This window comes from Mustela lutreola, chromosome 4 (genome assembly GCF_030435805.1).
Source record: "Mustela lutreola isolate mMusLut2 chromosome 4, mMusLut2.pri, whole genome shotgun sequence".
Taxonomy (NCBI): Eukaryota; Metazoa; Chordata; class Mammalia; order Carnivora; family Mustelidae; genus Mustela; species Mustela lutreola.
The window spans coordinates 165,029,006-165,043,990 of record NC_081293.1 but is presented as its reverse complement, the minus strand read 5'-3'; the positions used below and the strand labels follow the sequence as shown (position 1 = coordinate 165,043,990).

Genomic DNA, 14,985 nt, shown 5'->3' with positions numbered 1-14,985 from the left:
ATAAAATTTGGCATATATCCTTAATTATTTTTTGGATATATATTTGTAAGTGGAACAATGAGTTAAGGGTTATGCCAATTATATTTGATTTCCTATATATCTACCAACCTAAAATTACTGACTAAAATTCATATTTTAGTTTAGTTTAGTTTGTGAAGTATCTGTTCTTGACTTTTTCATTATTTTGCTCATTCTTATATTTTTTGTTTATAAGAGCTCTTTATACATAAAAGATATTAATTCTTTATGATGTTTCTCCTTATTATTTCCAATTTTACTTGGTGTCCATGAAGAAATAGTTTCCTTCCATTATGTCATATGTTTTTGGTTAAGTTTATTTCTGGGAATTTTATTCTGATCTCTTTCTGGTGCTGTTTTTGGTATAAGAAACCTTAAACTCAAAAGATTTGTCCGGGCAGGGAATTTTTACATACTGTCTGAATTTAAAGCAATTAGCATACCCAGAGAAGTGTATGCCTTTTTTTTTTTTTTAATTCTCCATTAAAAGGAGTTCCAAAAATGAATTCTCGCAGGAATAAAATAGCCCAACTTATACCTCAGACATATTATAAGAGAAACAAAGGATTTAACATACACCAGGGACCTTAAGAAACCTGGGGTATGGCCCGGAAGCAGTATAGAAATAGATAGTATTTATTTGCTTTCCCTCTTTGTTACAGCAAATTTCAGGCATGTGTAAAAGCAGAGAGAATAGTGTGATGAACCCCCATGTACCCATATCCAGATTAAACTGTTATCCACACGGGGCCGATCTTACTTCAACTCTACCTCCATCCACTCACCACGTTTGAAGCAAATCCAAGATATGTCACTTAATCTGTCAATATTTTTGTAAACTATAGCATTTAAATGTTTTGTTCTTGTTTTAGATTTGGGATTCTTACTTTTACCTTGCCGTCATTTTTATCAACCAGTTGTGTCTTCAGTTAGAGATGTTCACACCTTCCAAAAAGAAGAAGGTGTTAGAAAAGTAAGTACCAATGTATAATTGGGTGGGGAATACGAGGCAAATCAAATGTTATGCCTTTAAGAGGGCATTTGGTTTAAATGATTCATAAATTAGGTATCTGTAACTGGAAATGACAGTGGAGAGGCAATGAGCAAGAGGACAAGCAATCTTTTCTGGAAATTTTGAACTTATTTATACTTTTTTTTGGGTGAGGGAGCTCCATCTTTCAGAAATTAGTGTGTTATAGTAGCAAATTAATTAGAGGACAAATCTATTTCATTAAAGGATTTATATAAGGATTTGCATTAGAAGCATCAAGACATCTACATTAACTATCTTTAATTACAAATATAGTGTCTTTTAATTCAGAAGAGACAAAAATACTTCTCTGTCCCAAAGAGACACAAATACTTCTTTGTTTTGAAGACTTTGTATCAGATTTGCTTTCTGTTTTATTTCAGGTATGGTGACATGCGCGTCACAATGGGTTGTGAAATTTTCAGCATGTGGCAAAACCTTGGTAAGTAATGGAAAGAGAAGCCACCTCCATTGTGCAGTTTGTCACTGTACTTTTAAGTGTATAAATGAAGAAGGACAACGTATAAGTGACAGTGTTTAGATCAGTAAAGTCATCCTTAGAATGTAATTGATATTTTGGCATTGAATATGGTTATAACTAACTTTTTAAAATTGGTATCTGTCTGAAAACTCATCTTACCTTTGTGTGTTTCATTATTAATAAATGATAAATTTTATTATCTAGCATTGCTCCAATAATACACACGTGTTCAGTAATGAGCTAACCTTTCAGAATTTGGGATTGTAACAACTCAAAATTTCTAGTACTCTGAGCTGAGTCTATGAATCATAACATATTTAGAATTAAATTTATGAAACACCGACTCGTGCACCAGAACTCTTAAAAACACCATGGATCTATATCATAAAGAGTATATACAAAGGATTTTAAAGCCTCTGCAGTTGCTAAGAAACTATTAGATTCAATCTGGTTAATCCGATACAGCAGATAGAGTGTACTGCTCTGGCAAATTGATGACCCAGACCTGGTTGCTTGGAGAAGAATAATATTTGGAAAACAGATTGTTTTACCATCGCATTGGCATAGGGTTTCTTTCTAGAGATTCCAACTTTTTAAATTTTGTATGCTAACTATGCAAGTTTATAGCATTCATTTACTATTACTGCATGGTAAACTTCTTATGATTCATTAAAGTGATGGGCCTATTTGAATTGAATATGTAATTATCTAAAAGTATCTCTCCTCTTGGACTCACCCAAGTACAACTTGGAAATGGCAGGATTTGTTTTCTGTAAATGAAAACAGAACCATTAGCGTTTTACTTCCATTTATTTACAGAGTGATTTTAGACCAATATATGCATAGCAATATTCATAGCAATTTGAGGAAGACTTGTTATATAAAACTGAGCCCAGTGTTCGGTACTTGCTGGTAATTTCAGAAAATAAAAGTGAGTTGGCATTTTGAAAGCAACCTCCAGCTGTCTAAGGCCAGCCAGAAGTCCACGATGTATCTTTAGAGTCAGCCCAAAAAGAGCAGGAGTTTGTCTTATTTGAAGAGTACTCATTTCAGTCTTTAGGTTTTGTTCATTCTCTGTGTTGTTTTTCAAAGCCCTGTAGTGTCTATATTGCGTTTGGCATTAATTTAACAAGATGTTATTATGCCAGTACTCTTTAGAACATTGGTTCTCATATAAGCCAGCAGCAGCAGCACCTGGGAGCTTGTGAGGAAGGGAAATCATCTGGCTCCGCCCCAGAGCTGTTGATTCTACTGAAACAGAATCACGGAGAGAGTGGGACACAGCTGAGTTTTCACAGGTTCTCCAGGTGGTTCTTGGCTAAAGATTGAAAAGCACTGCTTTAGATACTCTCCCTTTTCTCTGTTCTCCCAGCCCTAGAGGCTAGCTCTAGCTCAGTTATGGCAGTCTGTTAGAAGGCTCCTTAGGGGCACCTGGGTGGCTCAGTGGGTTAAAACCTCTGCCTTTGGCTCAGGTCATGATCCTAATGTCCTGGGATCGAGCCCCGTATTCGGCTTTCTGCTCGGTGGAGAGACCACTTCCCCCACTCCCTCTCTGCCTGCTCTCTGCCTACTTGTGGTAAATAAATTAATAAAATATTTAAAAAAAACATATATGTATATGTGTGTGTGTGTGTATATATATATATATATATATATATATATATATATATATAAAGAAAGGCTCCTTAGACTCAACTATGGATTCCAGCAGGACCTAGTTCAATACAGGGTGGGTATGAATTTTCACTACATTCTTTGGTTTTCGGGGTATTACCCTAGAGTTGTGTCCTGACTTTTCTGAGACTTCCAAAACACAAGGTGAATTTTAAAGGTCACTGCTATTGTGCAACAACTAGAATGGGGAAATGTTCAGAAATGTTGAAGCCTCTCTTCCAACATCCAAATATTCTTACAAAATGATAAGAAAAATTAAGTATTCAAAGTACTGTTTTAACACCCCTTTTAGACCTTAAGTCAGCTTGTTACTTAGAAATATGAAAATCTATTTGCTATAATTTGGTTTACCTATAAATATGTCCTGTTGAGTATTTGGAATGCTAAAGAAGAATTTATTCAGATAATTACAGATATCCTTTTCTTAATGGAACAGGACAATACATTTAATTGAATAGTTCATGAGGCACTGGCTCTGTGCACATTATTTGGAGAGATACAAGAAAAAATGGACCATACCTGCACAGAGCTTAGTGTTTAAATCTCAAATTTTAAACTTTTTGTCTGATTTCTGTGGACAAGAAAATCTTGATAAAAATAAATTGTCAGTTTTAGTAAATCAAGGAAGCTTTATGACTTCAGAAGTCAAGAGCCTCCATGGTTTTTAGTTTGATACAAAAAACATTAACTTTTAGAAAATAAATTGCAAAGAGGAAATAATACTCAGAGCACTGAATACATTTTTTGCCACTTGAAAATACCCAGTTAGTCTAATACACAAACACAAACAGAAATTTTACAGAATAGTATTTTTAAATCGGATTTTGGTCATCAGTACTTACCTAGAAGTGTGGAAACTTGCATTCTTCAAGTAGAAACAGGGTTGGTTTTTACCTTCTGTTGAGAACAAGGAATAAAGGGTACATGTAATTGAGTCTGCTTTTAAGCACAGAGCTGTACGATTTTCAAATCTTATCATTATATCCCCTTGAATTACCGTTGAGCAATGGATCATGGAGTAATTACAGGACTACCATACTCTATTCACAGTGACTGCACCGTTTTACATTCTCATTCACAGTTCATAAGGGTTCCAGTCTCCACGTCCTTGCCAACACTTGTTCTTTTCTCTCTCTCTCTCTCTCTTTTTTTGAGAGAGAGAGTATGTGCACAGGTATGTGAGTGGGGTGGGGCTGGGGCAGGGTGGAGCAGAAGGAGAGGGAGAAGGAGAATCTTAAGCGGGCTCCACACCCGGCACGGAGCCTGATGTAGGGCTCAGTCCCACAATCCTGAGATCATGACTGGGGCTGAAATCAAGAGTCAGGTGCTTAACTGACTGAGCCACCCAGGCGTCCCACGTCTGTCTGTCTGTCTTTCTTTCTTCTTCTTCTTCTTCTTTCTTTTTTTTTTTTTTTTTTGGCAGTAGCCATCCTAACAGGTGTCAAGTGACATTTCCTTGTGGTTTTGATAAAATAATTTACTTTTGAAGAGTAAAGACCAAGTAGTGAAAAGTAAATACCTTTTCTTAAATGTGTTGTTCCTCAGTATTTTCATTTCCAAGCAGAAGGACTAAAAATGCCCTGTCAGGAGAAAGGGGAAGGCACACAAATTTCATACATTAGTACTATGCTAACAAAATAGTCTACAAAGAAAGAGGCTAGTCTTGACTACTGTGTCCCAGCTTTGGCATTCATTGTGCTTCAAGGTTAAGATTTTTCTTGCTATTTTTAGTGGAACTAACATTCTTACTAAATATAAAGTGGGCCCTTTTTTCCACATTTGCAAACACAGCGTCTTGTAACTGCCGTAAAAAAATCAATACTTCCCTAACAGGCTGTTCTGTGCCCATAAATATAAAACTCCAACAGCCCAAGTAGCAGATGCCCTAAATACTTCAAAACAAGACCATGTGGCTGACAATTAGGGATGGGGAAAGTATACTAAATCTTCGGTTTAAAAAGAAATCATTTAAGTAAAGTTTATTTTGCTGTTGTCATACACAGCTCCCAATTTTGCTTTGCTGATCAGGGAGGAATTAAGTTTTACATGGCGAGATCCTGTTCAGGTTTACACAGGTTCTGTGTTGCCAAACTGTGTTTTCAGCAAATAAGTCTCTCTTCATGCTTTCCTGTACAGTGATTTAAAAGTGGGTGTGGCCTGTCTACTATCAGTAGAAAATTGGGCTGTAAAATGTAGTAAATGGACTTTGTCTGGATTATGATTGAAAGAAACCAACTGTAAATAACATGTTTTAGGACAATCAGGAAATTTTTTTTTTAAAGATTTTATTTATTTATTTGACAGACAGAGATCAAAGTAGGCAGAGAGCCAGACAGAGAGAGGGGGAAGCAGGTTCCCCACTGAAAAGAGAGCCCAATGCAGGGCTTGATCCCAGGACCCTGAGATCATGACCTGAGCCAAAGGCAGAGGCTTTAACCCACGGAGCCACCCAGGCGCCCTGGGAAATTTTAATATAGGCAAGCTTTAGATTGAGGAATTATTGTGTGCCATTGTTAGAGGTAATAAAGGCACTGTGATTATATATGTATAATATATATATATATACACACACATATATAATCACAATGCCTTTATTACATATATATGTTATATATATATATATATATATTCATTCCCACCTGTTAAAGATGCTTACTGATTTGTGTACAAGTAGAATGATATGAAGTCTCAGACTTGCATTAAAGTACCCTAGGGGAGAGAAAAACCTTTGGAGTGATAGGTAAAACAAGATTGGAAAAAATGTTGCTAATTGTTGAAGCTAGATGATGGGTATGTGGGGATCTGTTTTAGTGTTTTTTATAATTTTGCACCTGTAAGATTTTTCATAGTAAAAAAAAGTGTTTTATTGAGCTATAATGAACATACAGTGTTCTTTCAGCTTCAAGTAGACAACATAATGATTCAACAATTCTGTACGTTACTCAGGTTAAATGTAGTCCTTATGTGGCCCCAAATAATACACATTACAACCTTTTTAAAAGAAAAAAATCAGGTTGTAAAATGCTTATAAATAGGATCTTTTTTCTTTTTACAAAGGAATTAAAAAATACTCAGGGAAACAATGATAAATAAGCACCTGCTAGTGATCTTCTTCGGAGAGGCCAAAGGATGCCAGGCTCAAGAAAGATTAAAAATGTAGGTAATGATGTAGCAGCTCTGAGTCTCATTTCAACAGGCAAGGGAGGACTACTTGGGCTGGCAGTAAGTTCCATTTTATTTTGTCTTTCTTGCCACTTCTATTACCTCTTCCCCACACATACCCAAAAGCTATGCACAGATTTGGTGTCTTACATAATCTCGAAACTGTGGGGAGGGCCTCCTGGTTATTGGTCTCATGTCAAGGTGACCTTTGTCCTGTGTTCCTGGTGCCTTCAGTGCGTGGCTCGGCAGAGGGTACAGCGCCTGTGGTAGACTCCGCCTCAGAGACCTGCAGCCATCCCCTGGGGGCAGGCTCCCAGACCGGGTGTAAGGCCTGCTCATCTCAGGCTGGGCCAGAAGTCTCCTTCCCCCATTTCTCTCTTCCTCTTTCTTGTCAGGATCTCTTGAATAAGCACTGAGTGGGTTAGGGTTTTACAAATGACAGGAAGAGTGATTGAGTTCAAGTTGCTTCTGCTTTCTGCCCTGACAAAAATAACCAAGGAAAGCAATCGCAAAAGCTGGTTGCTAGCTCCCTGCTTGAAATGTGTGTGTCGGGAGGATGGGGGAGACACAGGGAGAAGAACTGCGGAATGATGCTTCTCTATATTCTGCCACAGTGCATTTGTCCATCTTGAAAGGATTCATTCTTTCAGAGGAAAGTGCATAAGGTTAGATTAATAAGGAAGTGTCTTCTCATGAATAAGAAGGAGGTGTGCTTGCTCAGATGAGGAAAACTCAGGAGTCCCTTGGGAGAGATAAAATTGTACCTGGGCACAGAGGAAGGTAGGAAAGCAAAGGAATTCTAAGCCAAGTTTATTCCTCACACATAATGGGTATGGATAAGTGATGAAGAGACGGTGAGAAACAGGTTACTTTTAATGAAATCTCAGAGAGAAAGGAAAAGACAATGTGGCCTCAGAGTTTGGAAAGAAGGAGACTTTCAGATAAGCCGGGGCCTGTGACTTGTGTCCTGCTATTGTCCCACAGCACTGAGGAAAAGGAATGGGAGCCACATCCTAAAGATGGCAGAACTGTCTCTAGGTACTTTCAGTCACAAAACAATGACTTCACAAACACCCTCTCTCTAATCTCATCCATCATTTTTTTCCAGTTTCCAAATTTTCCCTTTCCTATTCTTTCTTTTGAAAGCCCCTCTAGGGGTGCCTAGGTGGCTCAGTCAGTTAAGCATCTGACTCTTGATTTCGACTCAGGTCACAACCTCAGGGTCATGAGATCAAGTCCTGTGTCCGGATGCGCAGCACAGAGTCTGCTTACGATGCTGTCCCTCTCCCTCTGCTCCTCTGCCCTCCACCATTCACTCTCTCAAAAAATAAAAAATTAGGGGCGCCTGGGTGGCTCAGTCAGTTAAGTGTCTGCCTTTGGCTCAAGTCGTGATCTCAGGGTCTTGGGCTCTCGGCTCAGCAGGGAGTCTGCTTTTCCCTCTGCCCCTCCTTGTGCTCTGTCTCTCTTTCTCTGTGTCTCAAATAAGTAAATTAAATCTTTTTTAAAAATTAGAAATAAAGTAAGTTAAAAATTAAAAGCTCTTCTAAAGTTAATATAAATGTGAAGTGTATATTTGCACACTGCAGTTGTGTGTATCTGAGCACCCTAACGCCTTCTAGTACAGAAAACAAAAGAGAGAAATTGATCATTAATGTGAAAGTATGTAACTCCAAAATGTGCCAGTAACTCTGAATGACATGATTTTCTGGGTGTATTTGACCCTTACTATAAAAGATGAGAGGTAGAAAAGAATAATAAGGGGGAAACTATCTTCTTTGATGACCCCAGGGCTCTTGTGCCCAGCTTCCCGACCTGTTCTGTGGATTTTAAATGAACGCTTTAAGTGTCTTATGCTTTCAGCCTCGATGGTCAAGGTTAGCACTTGAGAAATAATGTGTTTTCCATTGTATGCGGTGTTCTTATCATCAAAGTAAGACTGTGAGATTGAACATAGACCATTAGTGTAATGGACTGAACTCAATGCTCATCGGCTAGATGAGCTCTCTGGTGTCCCTCCCGCTCTCTACCTTCCTTTTCAATGAAGTATCGGCATCATGCTTTGTGTACTTTGGTAATACACCATTTTGAGTTCACCATTGTTATAGTGCAATCTTTTTAGAAAATTGTTACATACTTTTTTTTTTGGTTGACCATTTAGTATTTTATTTAGGCTGTGTATTATGTTTCAAAACATAAAAAAATTTATATGGAGGGGGGTCGGGAGAGGGTGGGGGGGTTATGGATGTTGGGGAGGGTATGCGCTATGGTGAGTGCTGTGAAGTGTGTAAACCTGGTGATTCACAGACCTGTAGCCCTGAGGCTAATAATACATTATATGTTTATTTAAAAATTTAAAAATTAAAAAGAAAATTTATATGATGCAGGGACCACTTTTCTTCATATATAAAAATCTACTCTACTCTTACCACCCAGAGATAACCTTCATGGTTAACATTGGGGGGATATAATCTTCTTGATTATTATATGTATTTTTTTTTAAATGAGAGAGGTACCTGTCCATACTGTATTGCACCTTGGCTTTTTCAATTAATTCTCTTGAAAAGATTTGCCTTTTATCCTTCTTTAACCTCAGCTTTAGTGACTGCATACAAATTTTAATGCGTGACAGTATTGTAGTGTACATAACCAATTCCTGATGATTTAACTTCTGGTGTAATTTTAATTTGTCATTTTTAATTTGCGATATAATTTTTCATGGTATCTTAGAACTTTTTCTTAAATTGTGAAAAAGTAAATCCTTAATTTTTTTAATAAAAAATGGAGAACTATTAATCAACCTATGAAAACCTAGGGTTTGTATATCTGCTTAGAGAAATACTTTATTGCCTGGAGAGACAACTATAATTGAAAATACTTTTGGCAATCATTTAAAATAAATTCAATAATATTAATTTTCTGAACTCCTGCTAAGATTAAATATACTAAAACTCAAATGTGTTATTCAATTTAGGAGAACACAAGCTTCATTTTATTCCTGCCTTGATTGGCCCTTTCCTAGAAGTGACCTTGATACCCCAGGCAGATCTCCGGAATGTCATGATTCCTATTTTTCACGATATGATGGACTGGGAGCAGAGGCGGAGTGGCAACTTTAAACAGGTAAGTGGATGAGCTTCTCAGAGCGGTTGGGGAGAATTTCAGTTCTTCTCGAGCATCTCTGAGCTACCAGATTCAACTCCAAGTTGGGAAGTGAGAGCACTGAGTGCTCAAGGGACTTCGATTCCAGCCTGGTCTGCCTTCTCCCCTTCGTGTGACCTTGGTCACTTCTCCAGTTCCGTATTCCCCTGAGCCTCCGGGGAAGCTCTCACATCCTCTTCTGCTTAAAAATTCTGTGATTTCCAGGGTTTCTGTTGAAGAGCTGGCAGAGACTTGATCTGTTCCCAGTTGGACACGACACAGAGGAATCAGAAGGCTAACCGTTCTTAAAATCATGGACCTGTCTGGGGTCTGCGCATTGCATTTGGTGAATGGCTGGGCTTTGAGCATTTGATGCATAGTATGTTTTACCGCTTTTTGCTTGAAGTGCTGATAATTAGTTTAACCAGGAAAGCAGTGGAAATTCTTGCATCTAGATTTCTAGATGAGCCTATTAGTTTCATTGACATAGGTTCTGAGAGCTCTGCTCCAGTTTTGGAAAGAATAGAAGTTCTTTATTACAAAACTATATTACATAAGAAATCAGCTGCTTTTTGTTGCGCCAGGTCACTCAAGTTGGAAATAGTCACCTTCTTTCTGTTCAGGTAGTCACCTCACTGAGCTGTACACAGTCACCTGTGTGAAGGATCTGCTCCCCTACCCCCCACCATGCTTTTCCACATGCAGCCTTTCTCAAATTTTAGAAATGATGATCAACTCTGGGAGTGAGTGAAGGCGACCACAGACCCCTCCTCCTGCCGGAAGCATGCCATATCACCTGTATCAATACCTCATTTCAAGAAAGCGAATAACTGAATGGAAGGCTATTTTAAAATTGTATCTGCCTGGGGGAGATCCACTCTCTTTCCTTTGGTCTTCATAGCCTTATTAGAATTTGATTCCAAGGAATAGCTTAGTCCTTTGACAAAGTCAAGTATCTCTCCCAGTCTGTAGTTGCTTCCCTCTCTCTGGCCATGCAGGGGTGTTTCACTTTCTGTCTCTCTGTCTCAGACAGATGAAGGGCTATTTCTGCTTTCCTGATGATATTCAAGGCCCAAGGGGTTTACATTCTTGAAGATATAAATGTTTTGATGGCAGGTTTTCAGGAAATATGTCCTTTCTCTCTCATGTAGCTTATTGCTGACTTAGAATATTTCCATGGATCTACCATCTGCACATGGATAAGGCAAGTTCTCAACTGGAGCAAAGATTTAGTGCAACCTCAGACTGTTTTGAGAAAGAAAATAGATAGAAAACACATCAAAGATTTAAATTAATGTCTGTGGGTATGTTACTTTGCTAATGTTCTTACACATGAGTGATTTTTTTTTTTAAATAAGTAAGTAGGACTTGCCAGTTTTTATAGCTCTTAAAAAAATTTCAAGTGTTTAAGCTGGGCTGTAAACATGTGTGTTTGAGTCAATAAATAGAAGTCTTTGGTGGCAGCAGATGATACCCTCTGGGAGTTTGAAGTCACATTGCTCCATCTAAAGTAGCCGCCTAGAATTCCAAGGGGGTGTCTGCTATTAACCACAGCTTATGATAATGTTGCTTTCACAAAATTTACTGTGTTTTTTTTTTCCCTTGCAGATAGAAATACGTTTCGGTTTGCCTAGGGAACCCACTTGTGAAGGAGAGGAAAGGGAGTAATATTTGGGTATGTTTCAGGTGGAAGCCAAGCTCATTGACAAACTGGACAGCCTGATGTCTGAAGGCAAAGGTGATGAAACGTACCGCGAACTCTTCAACAGTATGTGAGTAATGCGTGTCTCCCCAGTCGGTTCCCTTCAGAGGATTTGGTGTCAGAGCTGAGCGCCCGAGAGCTGCAAAGGCAGCTTGGGTCTCTCAGGAGTGCTTTGTCTTTGTGGAGTGTGAAATAAAGGATAATTGCCTAACTCTGGTGAAGGATCTTAGTATGCTGATGATTAGACCCCTTTCCTCATTTTAATCTCTGGTTAGGTCAGATCACTTGTGTTACGTAACAAATCTCAATCTTTTCAATCCTAAGAATTAAAGCCAGGGATGCAAAATAATGATTTTAAGTAGGGTTAAGAGTGGGAAGACGGCAGGGCGGGGGGTGGGGGGTGGGGAGACAGTGACATAATTATCAGGTTCTTGTGCATTGCTCTCCAAAGCAAGATATCCTTGGCTGATTTCTTGACAGGTTGACTAAGCTAAGAGCTGGCCTCTGTTTCTCAGTACTTGATTTGATTCATTGATACTGATTGGTCACTCAGCATTATTAATTGCTTTCTAAATGTTTCTTGCTAGAGTATCACAGAACCAAGTCATTTTTAGTGAATTCTGTGATTTGGATTTGGATGGCAGCTAGAACGACTGCAGAGTGCTGTAGGGGACTTTGAGGCGGTCCTTGCCAATAGAATGTGATCACAGTCCAGGGTGAATTGCTAAACCCAGTTCTCATCACTGTGTGAGATGGCCAGAGAGGACATGTAAGAGTGTTTTAGTACTTTAGGGTTTTCATTCTAACACTTGTTTTCTCTACAGTTTTCTATGGATCTTAGCCATTTTCAGTCCAACTATGTTCATAAAGTATTTCTTTTTGAAGGCAGGGCTAGCTCCTTATGCCTGGGAAATGTTTACAGTTCTTTCAGAAATACAAAAATCATTCAGCGATACGTCTTTCTGTTACAGAATATGCTCTGCCTTGTGTATGTGCCCAGGCATCACGTCCAGCCATTCATGCTTCAGAATTGATAGCCAAATGCCAAGTTGTATACTTTATGATCGTTACTTTAGAACAGTAGATGTATTATTAGTATCCAGATTTAGAAAGCATTATTAGTGACTGGTAGCTTTCAACTTGCCTGATTCAGAATCATCCCTGAACCTTTTAAGAAAATTACATTCAAAGGAAAAGCCAAGAAGGGTACCCAGATTTCTTGGGATGGTGGTGGGTGATGATAACATAGATTCTTTGTACTGACTCCTGAACAAAATCATTTTCTTCTGGTACTGCAATTAAACTGGAACTTTTAGTAATTCTTCACCAAGCCCTCGTTCATTCTAGTGTACAAAGCGCCTATGTTTCATGACAGCTGGAGTTTAGCAAGAACTCTGATTAAAGCCTCATCCAGGGTAATAAACTGCCTTTGAAAACTGCTCTCATTTCAGTTACCAGTCCTTGGTTTGAACAAAGAAGTAAAACGAGAAAGCACTCGGCGAAATGAATCTCAGGAGATTTGTGATTAATTATTTATAATAAATTCACAAGATTAATAAATACATCATTTTATAGTGCCTCTTCTCTACTTTAATAAAGGCCTAGAGCTTGCAATTTGGAACGCTTGTGTCTAAATGAGGCTTTGAAATAGAAGATGTATCTTGACGTTAGCATGAAACCAATAATTAATATATTAAGCCTCTGTAGTTAAGACTGTTTTAAGGTGCCTGATTCATTCAATGGAGATTATTTTTCTTTTGTGATTTTTAACATATTATTAGAAATGTTACTATAAATATTTTTCTTTCATGCCTTTCCTACCAGCATATTGGGTTTAAATAAAACCTAAAGTGATAATTAAATATCATTACTACCTGGGTTCAGAAAAGAAAGTGAAAAGCCAGCCATGTTTCAGGAAACAATGAAGTGCTTCTTTGGCAATAGAAGTCACCACGAATTAGTATAAGCACAATGAGTCACTGCACACATTATCAATTGGGAACACATTCCATTATGGTACAGATTTTCATTTGTTCTCTGTAGTTCATATCTAAAACTTCTTCAGTTTTGTTCAGAAGCTGAAAGTAGCTTCCTCCCTCCTGCAAATGTAGGAGTTGCCCAAAGAGCCTCCTTAGAAGGAGACTTGAAATCTGTGCATTGGTTTCCTTCCTAAGAGCTAGCTCACCTTTCCCCACCCCATCCCCCAACATTGTCTTCACGGACCCATACTCCATCTTTTTGAATAAGTAGAAGTCAGGATTTGTTATTTTTGATAATGCTCGAAGTGCAGATCATTGACACCGGTGTGCTCTCTCCAGCATAGAGTGTCAGAACTAAATTTGGCTTCCCATGGCTCTGCTTGGTTTGGTTTTATTTACCGAGTACCTCCCTGGGGCAGGTGCTGTCCTAGGGCTGAGGACACCACAGGGAATGTGCTGTGGGAGCACACAGTAGGGTGCTTTCTGGATGAGCCACCATCCCTCTCCCTCCTTTCTTATATGTTGCTCTAAATAATTAAGTAAGGTCATTCCAGAGGTCTTTATTTGGCAGTCACACATTAAATTCTAGTTTGGAGGCCAAGCAGTGGATACATGACATGTATCTCAGGAGTCTGGCTCTTCTTTTTGGATTAAGAAGAGCATGGACAGACAGACACAGGTGTTTCCTGTAGGAGGGATGGCCTCACCACCACTGTGTGGTGATGTAGGTAGAAGCAAATTTAGGGTCAGATCCTACCTCCCCCTGTTGATGCCCTTTCCCAGAGTAAGAGCTTTCTGAGTGTTATGTCATCCTCTAGGACTCTGGTTTACCCCTCTCTCCACTGGTAGGGAGGCCCACTGCCTATCAGCTAGCAGTAAGAAATCACCCTTCACTGTTCTCGGGTGAGTTCCCCGTGTACTCAGCATGGGCACACGGGCCAAATAAAAACACAGTCTCCCTGAAGTTGGCTAGACTCTTCTCGTCTGGCCGCGAGGCTCCCCTTCTCAGTTTGTATCAGATAAACTGGGAGAACCAGCTTCCCGATAGAAAGAACAAGCCTGGCTGCAAGAGCAGATGGATCGGGTTCTAGACTTGGTCCTGCCATTTGGGTCTGGGATTCCTGAAGGTGAAGCAGGTGCTGCGGAGCTGTGCCTCTTCTTACAAGAGGGTTTGTGGAGCTCTGATTTCTGACTGCATCAGGAGGCTGTGCAAATTAATGAAATTCATGCCTGCAAGAGAAGTCTCCCTATATTTTTAGAATTATTACTTAACTTGAGTTCTTTGTTTTTCAGCCTATAAAGTATATGAGGTGTGGGCTGTCACTTGGGGAAATTTCTACATCACCCTGCGCTGCTTTGGCAGGCAGATTTGCATTTGAGGACTTGGTTCGAGACCAGTTTGGCATTTAAGCTTGAAACAGGGGCCGCTAAGAGGGTTTTTAAAAGAAAACTCACTTAAAACAGATGAGGGGACCATCCCTGGCAGATGAGTCAGGGCAAGCTCCATCCCATGGTGTAGGGCTTCTCTCCCTCCCCCCCCCCCCACCACTTAATCCAGGAAGCAATTCAGAATAACCCAGGAAGCGAAAGCTCAGGGTTACATAGGGAACAGATGAGGAGACAAGGCAGAAGGCTGGGCTCTGGAAAGGCAACAGCAAGAGGAAGTCGGGAGAGAAATTGGAAAGAACATAGCACGGGGAAGGAGTGAGGGAGAGAGGAGGGCAGGAAGCTAGTTTGGGCAGAATAGCTTTTTTTCTTTAATGTTTATTTCTCCTTTAAGCACAATATGTGATTGGCTTAG

At 39.2% G+C, this 14,985-nt stretch overlaps 1 protein-coding gene across 3 annotated transcripts in view; it reads left to right on the top strand.

Moving 5' to 3' along the window:
- The window catches only part of DOCK4 (dedicator of cytokinesis 4), a 455,246-nt gene that overhangs the window by 374,443 nt on the left and 65,818 nt on the right, over nucleotides 1–14,985 (top strand). For all 3 annotated transcript variants that reach the window (XM_059171596.1, XM_059171597.1, XM_059171595.1), the window contains exons 29-32: nucleotides 891–991; nucleotides 1,432–1,490; nucleotides 9,337–9,485; nucleotides 11,190–11,275. In XM_059171596.1, the coding sequence (XP_059027579.1) occupies nucleotides 891–991; nucleotides 1,432–1,490; nucleotides 9,337–9,485; nucleotides 11,190–11,275 (395 nt within the window). The remainder of the gene's footprint in view (nucleotides 1–890; nucleotides 992–1,431; nucleotides 1,491–9,336; nucleotides 9,486–11,189; nucleotides 11,276–14,985) is intronic.